This window comes from Silurus aristotelis, assembly GCF_946808225.1.
Source record: "Silurus aristotelis genome assembly, chromosome: 11".
Classification (NCBI taxonomy): Eukaryota; Metazoa; Chordata; class Actinopteri; order Siluriformes; family Siluridae; genus Silurus; species Silurus aristotelis.
The window spans coordinates 27,794,907-27,821,974 of record NC_139584.1 but is presented as its reverse complement, the minus strand read 5'-3'; the positions used below and the strand labels follow the sequence as shown (position 1 = coordinate 27,821,974).

Sequence of the window (27,068 nt, the reverse complement as noted above, 5' to 3'; positions counted from 1 at the left end):
ATACCCAAGTACCCAACTGGCATAACCTACATTTTATTAACTTTATCCTAATTTATGATAAACTTAACCTAAAAGCACTTAGTCTAAAAAACGTTAACTGTAACCTTGGCCTGAGGGTGGAAATGTTCTGAACAAGCCGGAGTAGACACGGGACCCTGAGGGGAGGAAGAATTGTCCAGTGAAAAGAAGCAGGGAGGCCCTGTGCATAAATCTCTCAGGTGGCTCAAATTCCTCTTGAGAGTCATATCTAATGTGCATTAGACTTTCTTCTTACTTACCACTTGCTACTTCTTAATCCTGCTTGGGTGCAGGGTAACACTTATGTTTATCTGTGTAGAAGAGGAACATACATGCTCAATCACCCATGAAACAGTGCTTATCTCCTTGTTTGGCTGACAAGCAGACACCTGAGATCAACTTCAAAAGAATTTACGAGCTAATGTGTTGATCCGAGCGAAGAAATTTGTTTAAACAAAGCCAGTAAAAGTACTATTAAAGCGGTTTAATTAAGCTTATTTTGAGTTTTTCCAATACATGCAACAGGCCAGTGTAATACTTCTATAACACACTATAACTATAATACACTCATTGATTGACGAATTTTTTGCTTAATCATTCAATTTTTTTTATTAAAAAAAAAATCTCATTTTGGTTTTTGAATGTAAATGGAAATGCTTTCTAAACGCCAGCAATCTGGTCTGATCAAGTGAGATATCAATGACTGGTATAACGCCATCAGAAATGCCTTATATGGTCAGACTGGACCAAATGCACCAAAGATGCAATAAGGCTAAGAAAAAGAGCTAACATGCTTTGAATATCACGCTCTGCTGCAATCAGCTTTTGAAGTTATGCCATTTTTTTTCTCGACTCAGACGTATTACATAATCCCAGCTGAGCTCTTGCATGAGAACGCTCAAATGCCACTTTGTAAACTTTTCAAATCCTTCAAGCTTAACTTTAAAGCATAACTCGAATACACGCCATTGCTTGAGCCGTTTGGGATCCAAGTTACACCTTCTGACTATGACACTCACACACTTTTAAGCTCTCTGACATGCAACCGTAAGACTGCATCATGCAATTAAAAGCTAGGCAACAAACATGACCTGATTTGATGTTACGATTAAAAAACAAAAGCAAAAAACCTTTAAAGACTTGGCTTCTGTATTGTTTTTGAACAGAACATAGAAGTGAATAGATTAATAGGGGAGAAATATGAAAGCCAGGCTTTTCAAAAGTGGTTGGTTTTGGAAACATGGAAAAATCTAGCTTTGTTCGTAATCTCTTTGATGCCATCAAACTTTTTATTTTTACTCCCTCCCTCCCCTTCCAATCTCTTCTAAACAAGTATTCTTGTGGGCAGGAAGAGGCATCTTTATAAACAGCAATGGACAAAATAACTTACCTTTTTTTTTTTTTTTTTATACAATAAGTAATATTTTTATTTTGCTAACATAAAGCCAGCAAAACAATTTTTCACCCAAAATATAATTTTAATACAGATAAATAGTTATACATGAAAAGATTTAATTAAAACTATGGGTTTTTTTTCTAAGTAGCATAACAGTATTGATACCAATTTTACTGTGGCATTATATTTATATATATATATATATATATATATATATATATATATATATATATATATATATATATATATATATATATATAATATATATAAAAGGTTAAGTTTTGCGCTTTGGATTGCCAGTTTCCTGCTGAGCCCTTGAGCAAGGCCCTTAACTCTCAATTGCTCAATGTATAAATAGGATAAAATTGCTTTGAATTTGCATCTCCTGCAGTTCAGCAGTCCATCACGACCTTTTGTCAGGTAACATTGAGTCTGCTTTGTTATGATCCTGTTCATGCATCTTCAAAAAACTTCGAAGTTCTATATCTTTTTTTTTACAACTTAATGTCACTACCTGTAAGTAAAAAAAACATTACTGATCGTTGCTGAACATAAAGAACAAACAAACACCCAAGTCAGAGACTCTAGTTTCTGAACATCATAAACTAGAAGGTTTTTATTATTTTTTTACAAAATATGAACTTTTATTTAGAAATATAAACAAAGGATTTGTTCAGCTACAAAAGAAAAAAAAAAGAGCTCAGTGTGACAAAAAAACAAACCAAAGGGCTAAGAACCTGCTGTACAAAACGCCCCATCAAAAGGCCTCTGTCTTTTACGACAACATTTAGTGCTTGTAGATTTGCTTTATGCCATGGAGGGCCTTCACAAAGGCCGCTTCATTCGCCGCAGCCAACAGCTGCTCTGCAATGTCAATGTAGAAGTGTGTGACACAGGCTCAATTTCCATAGAAAAGCCGCAGGAACACGAAGCCGAGGAGCTCCCGCCTCAGCTCATTCACTCACGTATTGTATGCAGAATCCTTTTAGTGTCTTTAATGGGCCACTACAGTATTAAGAGTCGATCACTGAGAGAAACATCTATTGCACATGATATAGCCATTCCCAGTGACATAACCTCAAAGAGGACTTGATCACTTCTAAAAAAAAAAAAAAAACAACAGCAAAAAAGTTTTCAAACTCCACAAAGTTTCTTAAGTGGATAACAAATACAATGCAACTTATTTTCGGTGCCTGGTGGCTTTTTTTCATACAGACATTTTTGAGAATCTGTCAAACAATCTGTCCTTAGAACACTGTAGTTTTTTTTTTTTTTTTTTATAAAATAAGGCTTGCATAAAATATACATGAACTTTGTGTCCTGTATTTTGCAGTGGCTTGTTCACCCACAGACTCTAACATGAACCGTGTTGAAAAAATAAACATAAGTGTCCCGCATACGTGTGTTCTTTTGTTTTGTGCGTAAGAATTTTTGCTCATACACACGTGGCCGGAGCGCCAGTGGGTTCATACTTTGATTTGTGTCCCTTCAGTGCAGGGTGAGGTTTTAAGTAGGGACGAGTGCCTGTGAAAACGCACGCTGCCTTCCTCCGTGCCCTCTTCCTCAGTTTGCGGCTAAATACGTTCTGCCATGACTGCAGAGTCTTAGAAGTCCAGATCCACATGCCGCTGGTGATGCCCACCACCAGTAGCATAAAGATTTTCACCATGAATATCTCAACGGCAGGAATGGAGCTCTTCATGGTGCACTCTTCTCCGCTCCCGTTCACCCCCTCCATGCAGCGCTGCTCTCCTGCTAGAACTTTCCAGTAGTCCATGTTGAGACGCTCGTAGAAGTAGCACGCAATCACACAGGTGGCAGGGACAGTGTAGAGGACAGAGAACACTCCAATCCGCACCATCAGCTTCTCCAGTTTTTCAGTGTTCTCCCCTTCTGTTTTCATAACCTTGCGAATGTGAAAAAGTGCGACAAAGCCGGAGAGCAGAAATGAGGTGCCTATGATGAGGTAGCAAGACAGAGGGATTAGGACAAAGCCAGTCATAGCCTTGACGTCCATGCTGCCTACATAACAGATACCTGTCAATTCATCGCCAGCTACCTTTCTCATGACCAGGATCAGGATAGTCTTTATAGCTGGAATGGCCCATGCAGCGAGGTGAAAGTAGCTGCTGTTGGCTTCAATCGCCTCATGTCCCCATTTCTTTCCAGCTGCCAGGAACCAGGTGAGAGTCAGAATCACCCACCAGAGGGAGCTAGCCATGCCAAAATAGTAGAGGATTAGGAAGACTATAGTGCACCCTGTGCTCTCCAGGCCCTCCTGGATGATGTACTGGACACCGCTGTCACGGTCACAGGCCACATTTTCAGCTCCAACAAACAGTCGAATGAGGTAGCCAACAGAATAGACACAGTAGGACATGGAAAGGAAAATGATGGGGCGCTCGGGGTACCTGAACCGCTGTGGGTCAATGAGGAAGGTTAGGACGGTGAAAGCGCTGGAGACGAAGCAAAGGATGGACCAGATAGCGATCCAGACCAGGGAGAAGCGCTTGTCCGCCTGACTCCAGTACACATCCACTTTGGGGTAACACTTTGGAGCACATGACTCACTTTTCTGCACGTAGTGGAACTTTCCAGGGTTCCCGCAAGTTTCCTTGCCCATCCTCTCCTTAATGTTTAGATCCTGGTTGCTACCATGTCGAGGAGGGCGCGAGTCTGGAGGCTGGGTGTGCAATCCTTTGGAAGAAGTTTCGTCGCTGCCGTTGTTTGGAGCCTCCATGCAAAGGAAGTTGGGGTCGTTCTTATTAGGCAACCTGGAACAGTCTAGCGAGTCGGGCCAGTGAAAATTAAACTGCTCCATAATAGGGGAACACTTCTGCCTTGCCTGCTCGCACATCACTCGGCAGGCTGGGATTGGCGTGGAGACCTGCTCCGTGCACATGGGGGCATAGAGAGAGCACAGGAAAAACTTGAGGTGGCTGTGGCAGCCGAACTCGATCAGCGGGACGAACTCGTGAAGCTTTATGGAAGCCTCTACCTGGTCCTCGTGCCCCATCAAGTTGGGCATAACGGTCAAGTTATAACCAATGTCCTTGCAGAGAGGAATAGTGATTTCCTGGCATCTGCCTTCCCCTGGTCGGTCCTGGTCGATGGAGCTGATGGCAGAGCACAAGTGTGTCCCGAAATAAAGCCCCAACAAGCTGAAAAGACTCCATTCAAATGCGGAGTAAAACATTTTTTCCAGACACTGGGGTTATCTCATGTAGTACATGTAAGTATTTACACAAATGTTTGCCTTTCAAAACAGCACCTATTTTGCCCCGTCTTGTCGATCGAGCTTGCGGGATGGGTCGATTGAGCTGCAGATTCGACTCACTGAGAAAAACAAACTTCTCGGACAACTACGCGCTGTGTCCAACGGACCCTCTAGAAGTCAAGACGTTGCCGGCGTACTCCACGGAGAACCTTTCAGAACATCTCGTAAAACATGGGAAACACTTTCCATGAAGACACGCACCGTCATATGGAGAAAGAAGAAAAAAATCCACCCATTTTATCGAACACAGACGCTGTACTCATCTGGGTAAGGTTTTTTTTTTAAATGTAATCCAGAGATTTCTGTAAATCTTCAGTCCTGTGAGTCATTAAGGACATTTTGTCCATCTTTTAAGAAGCACTGATACTTTTTTCTTTTTTTTTTTACAAACAACAACACGAGGTTTCTATAGAAAATAAAAAAAAACTCCTGTGAAATCCCTCAAACAAGAAAGGCATAAGAAATGAGAAAGTGAGAAGGTAGTACTCTTCGCAGCTCCGTCTGAGAGATTCGTGTGAGCTGGAGTGTGAGCTGGAGTGTGAGTCTAACCTGCTGAAAGATCCGCCTTCAAACACAACCTCTTTGCATAAGAAAGCCTAAACTGACACGGCGATTATACCCCCCTCCACAAAAACCACCCCACGGAGCAGCCTGGAGGAGGTTTTACACTCCAACCAACACTTTTTTTTTAACCCCCGAATATCATAGCCAAGTTCCATCAGACCATTTTGATATGTTCTTCAAAAAACTAAACTAAACTTTTTTTTCTTTGTTGTTGTTGGGTTTTTTTTTTTTTTTTTTTGCAGTGCGCGTTTTTTATTTAATTTTATTTTTTGCGTCTTTCCTTCTTTATTTTTTTTTTTTGTCTTCGCCTTAGACATCCGAGTGCCTTTTTCCCCGTCTCCCTCCAATCGAGATGTGTCCTTTTTCTTTACAACTGGCGATTTTCACGGTTTGGACCATTGTGTGAGAGAGGGAGAAGAAAAGGAGGAGAGTGTTTTATGCCCTCGGATTCGCCTCACAGTTTATTGTTTAGCGGAACCAAGCTGGCTTTTTTCCTCTTTTTTTGAAGGAGGTGTCTAGTTTTACTAGTACAATAACAGAAGAGCCAAGTGCTTCATAGGAATTCATACGAAATGAATGAGAGGAAGGACAGAGAGAGAGAGAGAGAGAGAGAGAGAGAGAGAGAGAGAGAGAGAGAGAGAGAAAGAGAAAGAGAGAGATAATATTATCACAAAGTTTGTAATAAAACTATAGAGGGTGAATGCAAATGAATATAATACTGTGCATTTAATAGCAGGGATGTAGTGTACCTATAATTTACCTATAATAAATAACTTAAAAAAGAAAAATAGAATAATAGAGAGAGAGAGAGAGAGAGAGAGAGAGAGAGAGAGAGAGAGAGAGAGAGAGAGAGAGAGAGAGAGAGAATGAAAGTACAAATACAATCTGTTCATTCAGCAGCTGGGGTAAGAGTTATTATCATGTAGACATATTTACCTATAAGTAATAGACTGATGAATAACTTAGAGATTAATAGGAGAGAGAGAGAGAGAAAGAGAGAGAGAGAGAGAGAGAGAGAGAAATTAAGTGAGAGAATGAAAGAAAATGAAAGTACTAATAAAATCTGTAGGGGTATGAGGTATTAGCTTGTAGGCAAATTTACATATAGGTAAAAGACTGATAAAGAAAAAGAGAGGAAGATCATATTTATGAAAAAGATCATTTTTCCTAAAACTAAAGATGGTGGGTGAAATGTATAAATACAATGCATTCAGGGATTTGAGGTGTCCATAAGTGACCTATAATCAATACATTAAAAATGAGAGGGAAAAATAGAGAAAGATAGTGATTGGAACCAAGCCCGACCCCCCCCCCCCCTTTTTTTTTTTTTTCTTTTTTTTTTGTTGTTGTTTGATATTAGCATTTATTTTTTTACTTTATTTCTATTTCTTTATATGTTTTAATTGTTCGTTTAGTTTGTGTTATATTCAGTTTTGGCATCATTGTTAAACCAGTCGTGCTAATAAAACATCTGTGAACTGGACTGAAGTGAGAGAGAGAGAGAGAGAGAGAGAGAGAGAGAGAGAGAGAGAGAGAGAGAGAGAGAGAGAGAGAGAGAGAGTATGTAAACTAAGGGTTCAAATGAATACAAGGCATCCAATGGTTTATTGTTGGTTACAGTTGGTGAAAGGTGCTTTATACTTGTCACATGTATATTACAGTACAGAGAAATTCTTTCTTTGAATATTCAGTTCAATTCATTTGGATTTGTAGAGCACTTCCAAACAATGGAGATTGTCTCAAAGCAGCTTTGGAGAAATCCACTGGTAATAAAAGAATGTATAGATTTGTATTTTTAGAATTGTTATTGTTTTTAACAATAAGTGTCTCCCTAATGAGGAGGCAAGTGGTGACTGTGGCAAGAAAATGCTCCCTGAGGTGGCATGAGGAAGAACCTTGAGAGGAACCAGACTCAAAAGAGAACCCATTCTCATCTGTGTGGCACTGAATATCCATTCATTACAGTTCCATCACTGTTAAGGTGTGCAGTCCAGTGATGTTGGGAGCTTGGGTGAGAGCACAGGGTCAGCCATGATGCAGCATTCCTGAAAAACTGAGGGTTAGGGGCCCTCCTCAGAGGCCCCAGAGGTGGGGCTCGAACCCCTGACCTTCTGATCACTAACCCAGCACCTTAACCAATGAGCTACCACTTCCCCCACCTCCTACAGGGCTTAGCCTATAAGATGATTTACCTATAACTAATATAGCGAATAATAAAACGACTATGAAAGACAGACAGAGAGAAAGAGAGAGAGAGAGAGAGAGAGAGAGAGAGAGAGAGATAGAGAGAGAGAGGCATTAGACCGTGTAAGGATTGTACGAGAACTATAGATGACAGGTGCAAAAACAGGATAATGCATCTAACGGCAGGTATACAGTAAATGAGGTATTAACTTGTAGGATAAGCTTCTTATAAATAATTTACCAATAATACCCTGACTGAGAGAGAAAGCAGGGGGATGGGGGGAGAGAGGAAAGAAGTTTGAGAGAGAAAGTAAGAGAGAGAGAGCCGTGAAATGCCTTCCTTTCTCCATAACAGAAAGAGAGAATGCAAATATATCAGGTGTAGATTTAGATTTATTTACCTAATAGTCACATATGGATTAATAGCATGTCTGAGAGAAGGAGAGAGGAGGAAAAAGAGAATAAAAATGAAAAAAAAAAACATGTATTGTATTTGAAATGTAAGAAGTCTAATTTACCTGCACGTAGTATACTAATAAATAACAGAGAGACAAAGAAGAAAAGATATAGAAGTAAGATAGAAGTAAGTAGGGAGGGAGAGAGAAAAAAAGAGAGAGAGAGAGAGAGAGAGAGAGAGAGAGAGAGAGAGAGAGAGAGAGACTGATTGATCAACTTATTGTATTTGAGTAAGAAAGAGAAAGAGACTGGAAGCGAGACACTTGGATGAGGTACCTTATGCTTGTACAGTGAAAATATTTCTTCACATTTATTCCCAGTGATGCACCTGGAGCACAGAGGGTTAAGGGCCTTGTTCAAGGGCCACAAGAGTGGTCTGATTAGTAACCCAAATCCTTAACCATTGCATAGCAACATGGAAGCAGGTAAGAGAAAGATGGCGAGAGACAAAAGTATGAATGAAAGAATGTAAAAAAAATCCCATCAATATGATCTTCACTTGTTTATTTTCTTCAGGGATTAGCATTGCAACAGTCTCGAGATGCAAATAAGTGTGTGTATTGCACCCTGCTTCAAACGGGTATCACATCATATATCTCACCTTATGCCCATCCGAATACTGGATATCCAGAATCTGATTCACTGTGATCTAAACATCACAAAAAAGAAAACACCGATCGATCTTGATTGATAACCGGTCGGTTATCAATCGTTATATTTTCCTGGTGAATGATACTTCAAAAGTAATTTTTACATGAATTCATACAAAACTGAAACACGTGAGAAAGTGACACTAATCACACCACAGAATGCTGTCTATGATTCCATTGGTTACTATATTATACTTAGAAATTGTATATGCTGACATACGCGCATAGAAAACTCTTATCTTTTCTAATATGAAATTCTATTAACTCCATTATCATTTGCTAACAGTTGACATTTGTTCTGTATTGAATCGCATGGCTTTGTGCACTGCAACGAATGAATTAGTGAAATTTTGCCCTTTTCAGAAATACAGCGCATGGCCTCTTGATGAGACGCAGGCGTGTCATTACATAGGAGGCATTCTTAACCTATGGCGGTTTTTCTCTTCTTTCCCCTTCGTCGTTACGAATTCTCACAGGAGGAAAAAAAATGCCTGCAGGATGAGCTCTTAGACAAAGCCCTTTCAGTCTAGGTCGAGTTGATTCAGCCGCGTTTCATGCCGGTTTTGGGGGGGATTGGCGTGCCAGGGCTCGATCTTTGCTCACAGGGCATTAACCCTGGCATGGCTGCCAGCTCTGATGATCCTCAGTCAGAGTAAACTGATAGAAGGATTAGCTGTCTAATGATCACTGCTGCTATGTATGGTGTGTTTGTTAGGAGGAAATGTGAAATGTGGGTGTGCTCCCGAACCTTTTAGCGTCATATAACCAGTTTCAGCCCTGCTTGTAATCACAAACAAAGTCTATAACCCTCTATGGTATGTCATCCTTTGAATTGACACGAGGCTTAATAATGATGGCGTGCGGCAAAATTCAGTCCAGAGCAAGTGAATGAAAATGTATTTGTGATGGATGGAGGCATCGTGTGTCTTTGTTGAACAAATTTCTGCAGATGGTAACTGTTTTGTTGCATATTACCCGTTTTCTCGAACAAAACAACTAATAAAAGCCAGACTCCCATAAGCCATGCAAACCCAATGGCCAGGGATGTGCTAAAAAAATAAATAAATATAAAAAACAAAGCAGTAGTTTTGTTTAGAAGTTTAGGACCCTGTTTTATTGTTTTTCCGTTCTGCAAATCTGGACTCACTGATAGTCCTCAGTATTAACAAACAGTCCTGTGATGATCGTCGAGTGTGTTGTTTGAGACGAAGAGTTACACTGTTTACAACTCCAGGACACGAGGACCCAACTAGACAAACTTCTGATCTTTGCCTAGCACATACAGTACAGACCAAAAGTTTGTACACACCTTCTCATTCAAAGAGTTTTCTTTATTTTCATGACTATGAAAATTGTAGATTCACACTGAAGGCATCAAAACTATGAATTAACACGTGTGGAATTATATATGGAATTATATACATAACAAAAAAGTGTGAAACAACTGAAAAATGTCATATTGTAGGTTCTTCAAAGTAGCCACCTTTTGCTTTGATTACTGCTTTGCACACTCTTGGCATTCTCTTGATGAGCTTCAAGAGGTAGTCACCTGAAATGGTCTTCCAACAGTCTTGAAGGAGTTCCCCGAGAGATGCTTGGCACTTGTTGGCCCTTTTGCCTTCACTCTGCGGTCCAGCTCACCCCTAATCCATCTCGATTGGGTTCAGGTCCGGTGACTGTGGAGGCCAGGTCATCTGGCGCAGCACCCCATCACTCTCCTTCTTGGTCAAATAGCCCTTGATGCCTTCAGTGTGACTCTACAATTTTCATAGTCATGAAAATAAAGAAAACTCCTTGAATGAGAAGGTGTGTCCAAACTTTTGGTCTGTACTGTATATTTGGTCTCTGCTATTTATTAAACTCCTGAGGTGCAAAGTTTTGCTCATCAAAACATCAAAAAAAAAAAGTGGTGCATTGTGATTTTATTGGTGTCACTGTAGTTTTGGAAACGGCTCCTTGTCATGCTCCTTCAGACAAGTTCAGAAATATTGGCATCCCTGATCAAGCTGGGTCAAAAAGCTCTTTGTGGTTTATTAGGTTCATCTCACTCTCAAATGTAAAATTGGATTGAAGTTATTTTCTTCTATAACAATGTTTTCACAAGACCAAATGAAGAAACTTATTTTTGATTGAACTCATTGGAGCTCATTCAGGTGGCCATGCATTATAATACTTTTTTCTTGTTTTTTCATAATCACGAATAAAATTTCTCGGCATAAAAAAAGTCTTCTTGTTAACACGACTTAGTTTTCTCGTGATCTTGACATATAACAAGAGATGTTTTCTCGAGATCAGGACTTTGTTCTGTGTATCCGGTATTAGAGCATGTTCTAGATGCAGCATCATCGCAACAGCATGAATGATTGCATTACTTTGATCCTTTGATCCTTTGGTACTTTGATACTTTGTAGGGAAGTAACATATTTAGTGTTTTTGTGAGGGATGTTGGAAGGAAGGACATAACTGAGATCCAGTTTTAGTTTTTCTTTCACTTTACTTTCTAGTGTATAATACAAAATTACATGTGCAAGGGACAGGATTATATTCAACCAAACAAAAGAAAGAAGCAAACAGCCAAGATCAATAAACTTGAAATAGTGAATCGCTGAGGTGGACTCGGTGACGGTGCCAAAACAAAGAACAAAACAAAACAACTTTCCTGCTATGTACATCCTAACCTGCCCAAAAATACACCGGGTGGCACTCGCCTCTAACCCTAGTGTGTCTAAACAGAAAAACTTCTACGTGGGGGTATGTAGAAGCTTCAGGATTCTGCTTCTCTCTATATCATCCTCCTTTTCCTTCCTTTGCGACGGTGCTTTAATACTCGAAACCCCGCCTCTTTGTTGACCTCGGCTTCCGCTAGGGCTGTGGCAGATCCCCTATAATGCCTAAATGAAAGGAAACTGGCACCTGGCAACAAAAACAACATCTGTTATGTCAGGATTATGCGAAAATGAGAAAACCTTTTGTAATGTCGTGATCACGAGAAAACAACTTTTGTTATGGTGAAAAAATTAATGTCTTGATCATGGGAAAACAACTCAGTCGTGATTGCAAGAAAACAACTAAGAAAAAAAATATCGTAATGCATGGCCTCTTGGGACTTCCATACATCCACGACTTTCTGTTACTGAAAGCTTTCTGTAGAGTAAAAAGAAAAGTCGTAGGTTTTCGATGAGAATATGATAAAATAAAATTCCGTCTTCCATGTGATTGGTTGAAGAATATTACCCTGTTTTTCTCACATCCTCATTTGTTTGGGATTAAGCAATTCCCTATTCACCCTAGCCGAACCAAAGCATACAGTGAACTGCAGAATTATTGGCACGAGTACAAGCAAACAAGACGTGTGAAAAATAAACGTTTATATAGACAACCCTTAAGAATAAGAACAAATTGTCAAGCGTGACTCAAAGGGAAATTCTGTTGCGTCGTGTCACACCCGCCATTCTGTCATCCGTCAACATGGGCGAAAGCCAAGAACTTTTTCAACACTTAGTAGATTGATGGCTGTGGACCTGCACGTATCAGGAAATGTATTTCCAATTTTCAAATACAATTTCGGACGAATTTATTCAAGGCAATACAGGAAGGGACTTTTATTATATTGCAGAAGCAGATTTTTTACCAAAAATCAGCAGCAAGGGTGTCAATATATTTGAATTCTGGCACCATAGGTGTTAGGGTGGTCAAGGGGTAGCAGATCCAGTAGCCTCCAGTGTGCTAGCATCCTCCATTAAAATGTGTTTTGTCTCATATGGTTTATCACCTGCTCACTCTTTTATGGTTGCTTTGCTGGTCAAGGGGATTCCTTTTAAACCAAGAATGAAAAAAAGTGATCGGCAACACCCATCTTTCTGTTTTTCAGCTTTTTTTCCCTGCATCTTCTGTTCTTTTTTTTTTGCTCACTCTGCTGCACACAAACCCACCCTTTACCTTTACCTCGTTTCAACTAGCGATGGCTAGCTGGGTTTTGGCTGTGAAGCAAATCAGAAAGTGTGGGATAATTCTGTAACTAATAAAGAAAAAGGGATTGAGGGGCAGCGCTTTGATGGATCAGGCTGAAAAGATATTTCATGTTTTTTGTGAGCGATGTGTTATTCTATGGCGGCCGCTCGCACCCCTGCTGCTCGTCTCGGCCCGCAGGCGGCCCCCCTCTGGCTAACGTTATGGAGAAAGGAAAGCATTTTATAGCGACCCCTCTCCCTCTCTCCCTCTCTCCCTCTCTCTCTCTCTCTCTCTCTCTCTCTCTCTCTCTCTCTCTCCCTTTCTCTCTCTAACTTTTTCCCCTCGCTATCTTTTTTGACCCCCCCCCACACACACACATACACGCACACTCTGTCAGACCCCTTTCTTCTTTTGTTCCCCTTTGAAGAATGACTTTAAACATTGTATTTACATATTTAACCATGGATGAAAGAATGGAGGGGTGAAAAAAGAAGAAGGCTTCCCCGGGCCCTTTCGGGAATATAGATAAATGTCAAAATGAATGGAAATCTTATTAGTTATTTTTTCCCCCTGAAGCATATGTTTTTTTTTCTCCCCAATCCTGTTTTTTGCAAAAATCTTAAAATGCTATGATGGAGGAGATAACCTGGATGGAGAGAACCTTTGTCTCTTGACTAGAAAAAAAAAGTGAGAGAAATAAAATCAAAGTCAAATTAATGACAAATGCAGTCGATCAGCAAAATGCTCTATATGATTAAAACTTAAAGCTCCGGTGTAAAAGCATTGGTGCATAATATAGGACACTAAGCATGTTTTTGACAATTAACTGCATTTGGTGAAAGCCTATATTGCTCCATTGAAGCCTAAATTTCATTATTTAATTTGATTCTTTTATGGGCAAAAGTGAGTTGAATTTGCGCACAAATCTGAACTTTTTAGTGGTTAAATAATTTTGCTCATGGACCCTAGTAGACAGGGTTCCAGCATGATTGGAGATATTGTGACTGGGAACTGCTGTTGAAGATGGTCAGGGCCCCATGCAAACACAACATCCAAAAGGTGAAAAGTCTTGATACGAAAGATGAGAAAATATTGTAAGTAAAGCACCAGGTTACACACATTTTGAATAAAATAACATACTAAATATTGGACTATAATCTTCAGATTTTTCCCTACATTTCTCTTCGATCTCAACCACTACTACAGCCAGAGGTGGAAAGTAACAACTTATATTTACTTGTGTTCCTGTAATTGAGTAGTGTTTTTTTTTTGTGTACTCTAATATTTAAAGTAGTATTTAAAATCTGTATTTTACGTTTTCTTACGTATATTTTGTTCTTAGTATTGTACTTAACTACTTTTGAAATCATATTTGTTTTTAAGTACAAAAAATTAATTAATAAAAATTATGCAAGCGGAAAAGCAATTGCGCAGCGGAAACTACTACACTGATTGGCGGGCAGAGAGCAAATGCGCTAAACTCAGAAGAAAATATGGAGACAGAAAAGACAGACACTGATGATGCAGACGCGGTTCAAAGTGTTTCAATGCGTTTGCTCACTGTCTGAATTCTGAATCTGCATTGGTGATTTCTCTCATAACATTATGACTATGTTTTTTTGCTGCAAAAGTGCATAGACTGTAGTGTTATTTATTTATTTATTTATTTATTTATTTATTTATTTATTTATTGTACTTTAACTTGTACAGGTGATAATTTAATTATAAACAACTAATCTGAGATTTATGTCTCCTTATCCATTTTGAACTAGAATTCAACCCCTGCTGTTTTTAGACTGATAACTTTATTGTACAATAATAAATTCTATTCTATCAAATTCTATCAATTCCATTAAAGTAACAGTACTTTTACTTAGGTAGAATTTTTTTTTACTCTTTTTTTGTGAGACCTGCAGTTAATGGAAGAGACACTAATTTACTGCTAGTATCTAAAAACTTAGACTTTTACATTAAAACTTATTTTTTATAATTTAAAAATTGTTCGAAGTGTATTTTCACTTTGCCTTGCTTTAGAAAATACTTTCATCATCTCTGTGGATTTGTATGATCACTTTATACTGACCTGGAATGTTCTATTCTATTCTATTCTATTCTATTCTATTCTATTCTATTCTATATTTCTTTTGGTTCTAACACACATGCACCAGACACACGTGCACACACACACACACGCACACACACACACACACACACACACACACACACACACACACACACACACACACACACACACACACTACTGACAACAGTGAAGTTAATATGTTTTGCGTCAGATAGTCTGACTATTGACTTTGCATGCATAGGTTCCAAATTATTTGTGTGTGTGTGTGTGTGTGTGTGTGTGTGTGTGTGTGTGTGTGTGTGTGTGTGTGTGTGTGTGTGTGTGTGTGTGTTGGGGGCTGGTAGCGGTGGTGGATTTTGCCCATGTTTCATATTGTGCTCTCAGACTGAAAGGGCATGTTGATTAAACGTATGGGAGGGACAGGAGCTTAATCTGTTTACTATGGGCCTCTCATCTCCTCTCCTTCTCTCCTCTCCTCTTCTCTCCTCTCCTCTCCTCTCAAGGAATTTTTGCATTTTCGATAGGCGATAAAAAAAATGCGTCAGTTAAGCGGAGGAAACTCTCTCCTGCTCTCCCCTATGAATCATTTAAGCCCTCGACTACTTCAAACGTGTGCTACATTCAGCGAGGACATGCATTTTTCAAGGTTCAACAACAGATCATTTATTAATGTCTTCTAATTGTCCCCTTTTGTGTAAAAGGTCAAACTGTCCAACTTTTTTTTAACTGTCTCTACTGTATTTTATTTTGTCTTTAACGCATTCTGGCACGTCTGGTTTTATTAAAGCCTAAAACGCAGCAACAACCAAAAATCTTATACAAATCTTTTTAAAAATAATTTATTATCTAATATCTGTCTCTGTAAATAAAGACAATCTATTATCCTGATCCCTTTTGCTCTGTAGACTATTTGCCTATCTCAATGAGGCATGGCTTTGGTGTCAGTCCAAGCTCATAAATGCCGTCTAGTGTTATGATTATATTTCATAAATAGACACGTTGTTATTAAACCATTGACATACTTCATGATCAAAGGTTTACTGCACTCGAGTTTTTTTACGTGAATCCTGGTTTTAATAGTGATTTATCTATTCGAGTTAATTTCTCAGACTGACAAACTCACTGTAAAAGAATTTCTCAATCAGCCCGGAAACAGCACAGGGTTGAAACCGAGGAGCAGATGGATGAGCCTTTCCATCATGCGGTGTGTAAACAGATGACTTCATAGACTGTGTCAAACACACGGTGCTCTCCGAAGCGATAACACTTAACTACTGAGCTCTGCTTTCAACTGTCCATCATTCAGCAAGACCTAATAGGCGGAAGCTATTGCAGCAGAAGCTATTGTGATGTAGGGATATGTATCTCCTTAACTGACGCCAATGGGTTTCACATCTCGAAGCATATATGATTCACCCCATTACTATGCAGTAACATGATTTCGATTTGATTCGAAACGTTTCGATTCAATGCCAAACTATCCAATGGAAAGAAATATAAGGCTATTTAATTGAATATGGTACAGATCATTCGCTTTTACTTCAGACAGCAAATCATTAAATTACTTCCTTCCTTTCTTCCTGTCTTCTGGAACATGGCATTTTTACAAACTGCAAAAAAGAAATGTATCCAAGAAGATGCAGCTCTACCTCTGCCATGTTAATCTATATTCTCTCAGGACACGCCTCGGTCTCCGTAGTGTTGTAATACGTCATATTCACGTAGCAGCAGTGGTGCCGAGAGAACGCGATTGAGAAAGTTTGGCGAGAAGAAATTAATCTACATATAAATGATTGGCCACAAATTATTGGTTACTTTCTAAATAATCAAAGTATAGCACATCTACTAATAATTATAAATAAGTAAATAGGATTTTACTGATGCAAATATGTTCAAAAACGATGCAGCGCAAAACTTTTATCCTCTGACACTTTTTTAAAATCGATGCATCACGTCATTAACTTTTCTGCCGATGCACTGATGCCAATCTGTGAATCTTATCATCTCTAGTGTGATGTAATAATGTGCTCTATATTACTGATAATGTTATTTCTGGTACAGTGCGATGTTCTTTATTACACAGGACAGTTCTCTTCAAAAGTTTAGGCATCCTTAAATTTTCTCTCAACAATGTATTCTTAAAGGCTTCTGACAGCACGTGGCAAAGTGGTTTCTCCAGAAAGGGCTTAAAGGACATCACAAAGCTGAAAACAAACAAGAAAGCCGGTCTTTCGGGATCAGACTCGAAACCCTGGAGACAAACTTACAATAGAAGTGATTTGTTCTTGATTTGGATCCCTTTATAGTAAATATCGATTGTGAATATGATAAATAACGTCCATATACTGGCCTTTTTCTAAACCGTTTCTTAAGTACAACACGCGAGAAATAAAGCAAACCCCAAACTCCAGACGCCAAGCACGTCCTGGCTGTGCAAAATTAATTTTCGGCCAAACTGTTCCTTTAAAGTCGTCCCCTTTGAAAACATGAACTTTGATGTACTCAAGACCATGATATTGAATTTATATATATATATATATATATATATATATATATATATATATATATATATATATATATATATATATATATATATCCATGCCACTCCTGCCCTAAGAAAGACTCTTGGAATAGAGTACTAGCTAAATACGAAATTAAAGAGTTTGCAAACATATCACGTCACCAGATGGTTGATGTGTCGCTGGTCCTAGTGTGTCCCAGATTACAGAGGTGACCCAAGGTTAGAGGAGTAAATTAATCAAATAGATCGCTTGTGTGTTCCTAAAAGATAATGAAGTGATTGAAAACTACCCGAGGTCCTTGTAAGGGCACTTGAGTGTGAATCGCTAATCAGGAAGGAGTCTCTCTTTCTCTCTCTCTCTCTCTCTCTCTCTCTCTCTCTCTCTCTCTCTCTCTCTCTCTCTCTCTCTCTCTCTCTCTCTCTCTCTCTCTCTCTCTCTCTCTTCTTGCTCTCTTTTCTCTAATCCCTCTTTGAGTGCCAGGACTGGATTCAGCAGCGGGTAAGGGGGGTGGAGGGAGTGAGGGATAGAAAGATGAGAGAGAAAGAATGAGAAAGAGAGAGGGATAAAAAAAAAAGGGGATATGGGGACACCCTGCTGATTTTGGCTCCGGAGGATCCATTCATGCGGAGGGCCTTCACGTACTATTCCCACAGTTCACACAGACGCACACAATCTCCTCCTAAATTAGATTAGACTCCTCTCCATTCTCCTCAGTGAGAACGCTGGCCTTTCTCTGCCAGAGATCCCTCACTCTTCTCTTCTGTCTTCTTCTGTGCAACGAGCACTCAGACAACCCCAATAGACACACACACACACACACACACACACACACACACACACACACACACACACACACACACACAAAACTTAGAGCTTTAAGTATAAACCTCTATTGTGTAGAAATCATCACTGATCCTAGTCACCTTGCATAAACACACACACACGCACACACACACACACACACACACACACACACACACACACACACACACACACACACACACACACACACACACACACACACACACACACACAATGGTGGTCAAGATGATACGCCAAATGTTTTCAAAAATGTCTAGACATCATTCAGACCAGTTCATCACCTGGACTCTTTTACTACGAAGTCATACTATAGTAATAGATACAGTATGCAGTTAGCATTGTCATGCTCAAGTAGGCAAGGCCTTGTGTGAAAGCATTTGTTTCTCTAAAACCTGTATATAACATTCAGCATTGATGGGGCATTTTTAAAACTGTAAGCTACCCATTCCACAGGCTATAATGCACTCCCATCACACGCCATTCGTCAGAGATGTGGCTTTTGCAACTGGGTGCTGATAACAAGCGAGATGATCTTTTTCCTCTTTAGTTTGGAGGACATGGTGTCCATAGCTGCCAAAAATAAATAAAACCATTAATTCGTCTGACCACAGAACAGTTTTCCACTTTGCCTTAGTACATTTTAAATGAGCTCTGGCCCAGAGAGGATGGTGGATCATGTTCACACATGTTTTTTTCTTTGCATAAAGGAGATTTAGGCAGAGCCCATGCAGAGATTTCCATTACATGACTGTTTTAGATGCAATGCCGACTGAGGGCCTGAAGATTATGGGCATCGATTTTTGCCCTTGTCCCTTTACATTATTCTGAAATTGTTCTTCAAATTGTAAACACAGTCTTTAACAGATTAGTGAAGCTCTGCCGATCTTTACTTCTTTAAATAAGTACCTCTCTAAGATATTAGAGATCACTTATACCCAATCATCCTACCGACCTGTTGTCAATTAACCTTCAACCTTCAATGTTTCTTCAACTGTTTAATTTTAATAACACTTACCTTTCTTTTGTTGCCCCGTCCTAAATTCTTTGAGACGTGGTTTAGCCATAAAATTCAAAATGACCTTAAGTTTTTCTTAAAATTTCCTAAGTTTAAACATTCATTATGTTTTGCTCTATGTGATCCTTACTCTCTCTGTCTCTTGCTTTCTCTCTATTGTTCTTTCTCTCTCTCTCTATCCATCTCTGTCAGATGAGATGGAGGTAGACGAGGCAAGAGGGAGAAGAAGTGGTGCCGGAGGGGTGTCGATGAGAACCTGACCAGCTGTGCTGTATGCCAACTGTTGTGTCTGGAAGACCCGTGTCCACATATATAAAAGACAGAATGAAAAGGAAAGAGACAAAAACTAAGCATTAGTGCAATATCGAGGTACTTTATATATAAGGATTAGTTATAATAAGTTGTAATGTATAATGAGTTTTCGCACCCAGTCTTGCTGAGTGTCAAACATATCGCATACTGTATGTGCACTAAATCTGCATTAATTCAGCTCAGCCACTGTGCCAAGGTTAATATTTGTACAGTAATATAAACATAGGCTAGAAAATTGGTCCACTGAGGCTTGAAAGCCCAGAATGATGTGTATGATAGTGTATGGGATCGTGTTTGTCCGGATGACTCACACAGGATGCGACATCGAACCAAAAAAACATGCTGGTGAATGGTTGAAAGGTTCACAGGCCGCAACTGGCATCCGACAGCAGGATCATCAAACATGACCCTGAGTTCGCTGAGTACCGAAAGTCTGAGTCAGAACACTTTGTTTGCCACTTGTCATATGCCTGAGGTTAAAATGGTCAAGGGTTAAAATCCAGAATGTATTAGAAAAAATTTTTTACAATTTAATTTAGAAAAATTTAACCTAAATATCTGACTACAAGACAAGTTTAGGGTGTCAAATTATATCTAATTGGTGTCCTTAAGAGCTGAATTGCGGTGAGCCCCCCTCAGTCCATCCTGAGCAAATTAAACATGCAAAAACTGATTCCAAATTTGGAAGGGCTTTTTTTTCTAGAGCTGAAGCGAGAGACTGAACAAGAAAGGGAGAAGATAAAAAGTCAGTGCTTGAGAAGATGAAAATCCGGTAGAAAAACCTTCCTCTCCAGCCCTCATTGAGGAGAGACGGAGATCCGTATACGGCAGCAAATTGAGATCAAAGCCAAATTAAAGCTGACGCGTTCAAAGGCAGATAAAACTGTGCGAGCCTGCAGCGATATTTGCTCCATTGATTTCTGGTGCTCTTTCTCTCTCTTTCTCTCTCTCTCTCTCTCTCTCTCTCTCTCTCTCTCTCTCTCTCTCTCTCTCTCTCTCTCTCTCTTTTCTTCCTGGTCTCTGTTTCCTTGTCATTGCTTGGGACTTCTTTTTTCTCCTGAGGGACATATTGGTCATACAGTTCTAAAGACACAACCAAATCCCCTGTGCTTGTTTCCGTAACAATCAAACGTGATGAAAAATTTAACTATGACATCAGAATTACATTTGGAAACCACAATTGCTTCGATTTGGACAGTTTTGAATCATGATCAGAGTTGTACTGTCTTGTTTTCTCTACAATTTAGCATGCAGGAATTAAAATAAAGATCAAAATGCAGCTATGTTTACAGCTCACACACACAAAAAAAACCCTTCATACCTTATAAAACAACATTATAGCTAAGCTTTTCTTTTGTTGTTGCTTTGTTATATAAGTATATTACTTTAATAGAGCTTTGTTGACAAGCTGAATACGGCATGTAGGAGGAACCTTTAGCCAACGCTGGGACTTGTATGCTTTTACCAAAATGTACAAAGAAACAATTACTTGACTTTTGACTTGCCTGACAAAGCCTAGAAGAAAAGCTCTGTTTTTACCGGATGTGCTGCACCTCCTCTTTTTGTTTTATTTATTAATTTTTGGTATGTAATAGGCTTGGCTAGTTTGTAAAGAAAACTCCACATCAATCACTTCGGGTCTTTAAATACCTTTTTAAAAGCAGGAACTAAAAAGGTTATTAGAGCTAACTAAAACTGGTCCCTATTTCTCTGTTTGTAAGAAAGAAAGAAAGAAAGAAAGAAAGAAAGAAAGAAAGAAAGAAAGAAAGAAAGAAAGAAAGAAAGAAAGAAAGAAAGAAAGAAAGAAAGAAAGAAAGAAAGAAAGAAAGAAAGAAAGAAAGAAAGAGGCTTTTACAGTACAGCACCGTAATTGTTTTGTAAAAAATATCCCAGCTTGTTAGAAACTGGGTTCAGATCACATGATCAGCCATTATACAGCGTTCCTGAGCGGAGAGGGTGGGTCCAACAGTGACACCTTGAAGGTGCTGGGGCTTAAACTTCCAATCAGTTACCCAGACCCTTGACCACTGAGCTACTAAAAGATGCACCTAAAGTTCCTGGAAATGTTTCCAAGGCCAAAATTCTTTCTTCGCATATGCCAGCATTATTAAGAAGTTAAGCTCAAAGTGCAGGGTTAGCAATCATACAGCACCCCTTTAGCACAGATGATTAAGGGCCTTGCTCGAGGGGCCCCAGGAGTGACAGCTTGGCAATGCTGGGACTTACACCCCTACCTTCCTGTCAGTAACCCAGAGCCTTAACCACTGAACTATCATGTCCCCATTGTAATTAGAGAAGAGTGTTAAAATCTACATTGCGGAAAAGGGAGACTTTTTACTTGTCACATATATATTACAACACAGCAACATGCCTTCTTTATATTTCCAGCGATATTAGGAAGCTGAAGTCAAAGCACAAATTTAGCCATGATACATCACCCCTGAAGCCCAGAGTGTTACGGGCTTCGTTTAAGGCCGAAAAATGGCAGCTTGGCAATAACGGGGTTTAAAGTCCTAAACTTTCAATCAGTAACCAGAGCCTTAACTACTGAGCTACTAGTTTATTGTTCCTGTAAAATGCACATTCTCAGGTAAAAGATGGACATTAATGGGGGGAAAGATGCAGCTCTCATGGTACCATCACTGCATCAAGAGAAATTACAGATCGGTATGAAATGGAGGGATGCAGTGACAAATTGAAATGGTGACCAAAATTAACTTTCCATTAGGACCATTGTTCTCCATAAAGTGAAAATATATTTTAGTGGTGAAAATCTATTAACTTTTATACTGGTCACTTGAATTAAATGGGTTAAATAACTCAAAAACACTACTATACTTAAATCAAGTACAAAAATCAATGCAATTACAGTATCTCATAAAGGTAAGTGCACCCCTCCCATTTCAGCAACCATTTTAGTATATCTTCTCAAGAGAAATGAATCTTGGATATATTTTTAGAGTAATAAGCAGCTTGTATAGTAGTATAGAAGAGGATCCCAGCAACAACCTGTGCAGCTCTGGTGAATACTATGCCCAGGAGGATTAAGGCAGTGCAAGATAACAATGGTGATCACACAAAATATTGACACTCTGGACACAGTTTTAACATGTTCACTTATGGTGTACTCACTTTTGTTGGCAGTTATTTAGACAATAATGGCTGTATGTTGAGTTATTTTCAGAAGACAGTAAATCCGTACTGCTGTACAAGCTGCACATTGACTACTCCAAAGTATATCCAAGTTTCATTGCTATAGTATTTAAGAAAATATAATAAAATGGTTGCTGAAATGTACTTACTTTTGTGAGATACTGTATATTCTGTAAACCCAATGTTCAAGAGTTGATTAAAGCTCTACAGCTTCGACAAATGCACAAAACATTATTATTCTTGCAAAGAGGTATTAGCACTTTTGATTCCAGCCCCTGGAAAGTTTGAGCACTGCATTCAGATTAAGATTCTTCAACCGAACCTGAAGTAATGCTCAGTGTGTGTAATTTATGCATTATAGACAGCCTTTCTACTTTCACCCCCTCCAAAAAAAAAATGAAAAAACCCAGTGAATATTCTGATGATGTGATTCAAAGCATCAGCTAATCCTGTGGACGCCATAATTGACAGATTGTGTTTGGAAGCTGAAGAGCAGAGACAGGCGCTGCAGGCATTTGCATACGTACACAAGCCTTTTTTTTTCTTTGCATTTTCCTGAAGTTCGGCATGGGCCGAGATACAGGGAGGTGTTCTGGTTTTTTTTTCCCTCCTTTTTTTTCTTCTCAGATGTTGTCTCTTCACCCGAGGCTCGCCGCTCCCTTTCATGCAGCCACATGCGGAGAGCTTCTCCCTCTGAAGTTGTGTTTGGATTAGCCAGAACAGAGGAGCACCACTGAGGTAGCTCACATACACACACACACAATTTCACTGTCACTCAGTGTTTACCCAAAACCGAACTATGAAATGAGACAATGCTGCCAGGGAAAAAATAATGCAAGTGGTGGAAAAGAAGTCAGGAACGAAATAAGGGGATGGCGAAGAGAAATCGGAAGAAATTTGGATGGAGCTCTTGGTCCACTTCAAGTCATGTCCTAGAAAGTAGAAAAAGAGTGCTTTTTGGAAAAACCAAACAACGTTTGGTTTTTCCAAAAAGCACTCTTTTTCTACTTTGGTGTATGTCTTTTGGTGTATGTCCAGAGATCTGGGGTTGAGGGTTGAAGGATTGGCACACGATGCTTCGGAAATGTCTGCCAGATTGAAACCAAGTTGCAGGTTGACTGAATGACAGAACAAGAGGTTATCTAGCACTGTTTCATGAAACCTCCTGGAGGTGTTCCAAGGCTCTGCTTGCCAAACCACATCATGATGCACCCTACAAGTACAGTATGCTACAGGGATAAAAGTTCTTAGGAGCTGAAAGTTGTCTTATCAGTGTGTTTATAACATGAGTGTGTGTGAAAGAAACAATTTGCTACATTACACATCCAGGACATCCATAACTCAGTAAATGTGAGACCTGATTTTACAAAAAAAAAACTGTTTAAAATAATGCACATACTGTACAAATCTATTTATTCAAAACCTTTTTTGTAAATATCTGCCTGCCTCAGTCTGACTCAGCTAGAGAGATTCACGGTTCAGATTCGAGGAACTATTCACAGGACAGACATCGCCTGGATGCACCACAAAGCAGGACCTGATAGAAAAGTGTCTAGGCAACAGATAAACAAAGGATCCCTGGAGTGATGAAGCCACAGCTGAATTTTTTTTCAGCCTTGCCACAAAACACTGTGTTTGGCGGAATCCTAGAACTGCTCATTACTCCATTACGCCATCACATCAAAGCATGGTGGTGGTAGGTCCACACCTTTCTTGGTCACTGACTTTTTAGTAGATGGCCTTCTCAAGACAGAGTCATGGTTGTACAATAACACTAACCCTAACTGATAACAAAAGATTATTGTGTAGGGAGAGGGTAACTTACAAGTTAAGACTTGGACATTTGGCTCAGAAGGTCACAAGTTTAAATCTTGGGCCTTTGCATAAAGCTCTTAACCCTCCAGGTTGCTTTGGATAAAGGCGCCTGCCAAATGTAATTATCTTTTTATAAATAATGTATTGTGCTGATTGTGCTGATTGCTTTTTTCAGAACTATATCCTGAACCTGTTTCTAAGGCCTCTTCATGATGATGTTTGTTTAACCAGGATCTCTAACAAACAAGTCCTGAAGACTTTCCGGTAGCTGGCACACAAGACGCCTTCCTTGAATGCTTAATAAGCTCCTCCACACAAAAAAAAAAAAAAATAAAATATTTAATGAATAAACTGTGCACCTGGAAGCAAAAAGGTGAAGAAAAGTCATTATTCACATTGCTATTAAGGTCACAATGAATGAATTATCGCTTTATTTATTTATAAAAAAAAAAAAAAAGGTTTATATATCACGAACGAGTATTTGCACTTCCTTTGTAACTATATATTGCCAAAGCAAACAAAGCATTTCCTTGGAGCTGATATATTTTATCAGGAAGTAAACAGGATAGGTAAACGGCAATCGTTTTGTCCTTGCAATAAGCTCGAGATGTTTCTCTGCGATGACACAATGAAGCTTTACAGGATAGAACAAACCAGAGAGGGAACCATTGATACACTTTTTATATTTAGATAATGTAGGGGTGCTTCCACTGCCTCAGAGCTACACTCTTTCTCTCTTACACACACACACACACACACATACACAAACACACACACACACACACACACACACACACACACACACACACACACACACACACACACACACACACGGAAAGAAACATCCAGGACTTAACACCTGGATGAGCTGAAAAGAGCAGAGGAAAATGCCTTTTAATCTGGCTCAGATATGGTTTCATAGCTGTGAGCGCTTACCTCATAGCTCCCCCTACACTCGCTCAGACACGCACACACATGTACACACACACAATCATACACACATACACACTTACACACCTGTGCACATTCCTCTGGCTCTCATATCAAAACACCCTCAAATCACCTTTACTCGCACACACTTATATACAAACTACAGGAAAAGACCTAGCGGCTCATTCTTGAGGTGAGAAAAGGACTAGAGCCCCCCGTAGCCATGACACCTTAGAGAGGCTGAGCTATTCCTTATAGAGAGCCTAAAAGAAACACTGATGGACAGTGGTTTCTAAAGTCTACAAGCTATATAGACTTGCTAGACTCAATCGCTTAATCGCACACCTGTAAAAAAATTACAAATGTAAGTCTTTTGCTGGTTGTGTGAAAAGATCCCAATATAATCTGCCCTGAATTCATGGCCTGATTGTTAGCTACAAAAATTAAAACCAATGGAAACCAAAGGAAACAATTTCACTTTCATTCATAAGAGTATGGCCTTCTGTCACTCCCAGCCAAATGGGTGGAGTCAGGCGGCTTTGATTGACATCTGATTGACACAAACCACATAGAGACAAAAACCTAAAGAATCATCAAAACCCACAAGACAGAAACAAACAGCAGTTATCTGTACGGAGCTGCTGACAGCAGAGTGCCACATCAAACAAAAATGAAGGATGACACTCGTTCACGGACGAGCGAAAGATTACGAGCCACTAGTTTGTGTCGATGCTGAAGAAGAGAAGCTGGGACTTGACCACACAGGACACGAAAGAAAGAGAGAGGGATTTCTGGGAAAGTGTTTCCGCTGGCACCTTTGATTTGGCATCTCTCATGAGTGTTACTTTCTCTCTGATCTCCTGAGTGGTGTCTGACAAACACACACACACACACACACACACACACACACACACACACACACACACACACACACACACACAAAGTCGTTAACCCTGTGGGTAAGTGTGTGTGTCTCTCTGAGGTAATTGCTCTGCTTGCAGGCCTGTGCTATGTGTTTACTTGGCCTGAAACACAAGCAGTAAAGAGCTTTACCATCTTTGGTGTGGATTTGTGACTTTTGCATTTAGAAAATAAGCATTTTTAGCTCCTTTTTTACTACTTTTCACTCAAATGTATCACTGAAGTCTGTTGTAATTCTAATTTGAGATGATACAAGGCCAGATGTATTACTTGCTTTAACGTTTAACACGGTCCAAACATCTGTGAAAGCCCTAAAAGCTTTCAACGAACCAAATTTATCAACACTCCAGACCAACAAATAAAAAGGAAGAACCGAGCAAATGGAACATTATTGTTGTCACATCTGTAACAGGGCATCAGAAGTACTCTGCAGGACGTGCAGAAAACACAGTGTTCCGGGGAATTTCCGAACTGAGTAACACATGTCACGAAGAAAACTTACACCACTCATCAACAGATCAATGAGTTCCCAAGAACACGAGTTTCCAAGAATCCAATAAGGGGCTAAAGGACAAATAAAATGCAAATTAGGATGTTCGGATCAAGTGACTACAACATGAAAAAGGAAACAACCATAGGAAACGAATAATAAGTTTGTAGTGTTAACAGGAACTCGGCTCAGATTCTGGTCATTTCTATAATCCTATAGAGCTGAAAGGTGAGTCTCAAGTACAAGTGCAAATTATCAGTGAATGAGAAACAAGTGTGAAAATTCATGTGATTTGATACGTTCTGGTGTAGTTTGCAGAAAACATCGTCCCTGTCCATAATCCCGAGAGAAAGTCTTCCGGATGTACATCGACCAGGCATAACATTATGACATTATAACATTGTGACTGGTGAGGTGAATAACACCGATGATCTCTTCATCATGGCACCTGTTAGTGGATGGAATTTATTAGGCAGCAAGTCAACATTTTGTCCTCAAAGTTGACGTGT

General features: G+C 39.5%; 1 protein-coding gene and 1 long non-coding RNA gene across 2 annotated transcripts in view; one reads left to right on the top strand and one right to left on the bottom strand.

Moving 5' to 3' along the window:
• LOC310733166 overlaps positions 1-24,543 on the top strand; it is a 43,991-nt gene extending 19,448 nt beyond the window's left edge. The window contains exons 2-5 of the long non-coding RNA XR_014535638.1: positions 19,131-19,307; positions 23,031-23,141; positions 23,855-24,099; positions 24,394-24,543. This is a non-coding gene — a long non-coding RNA (uncharacterized lncRNA). The remainder of the gene's footprint in view (positions 1-19,130; positions 19,308-23,030; positions 23,142-23,854; positions 24,100-24,393) is intronic.
• fzd10 (frizzled class receptor 10) lies at positions 1,990-5,345 on the bottom strand. The gene has a single exon (XM_083555273.1). It carries the CDS (start codon positions 4,608-4,610, stop codon positions 2,850-2,852), a length of 1,761 nt encoding a protein of 586 aa, XP_083411399.1. The 5' UTR covers positions 4,611-5,345; the 3' UTR covers positions 1,990-2,849.
• Positions 24,544-27,068: the final 2,525 nt, after the last annotated feature.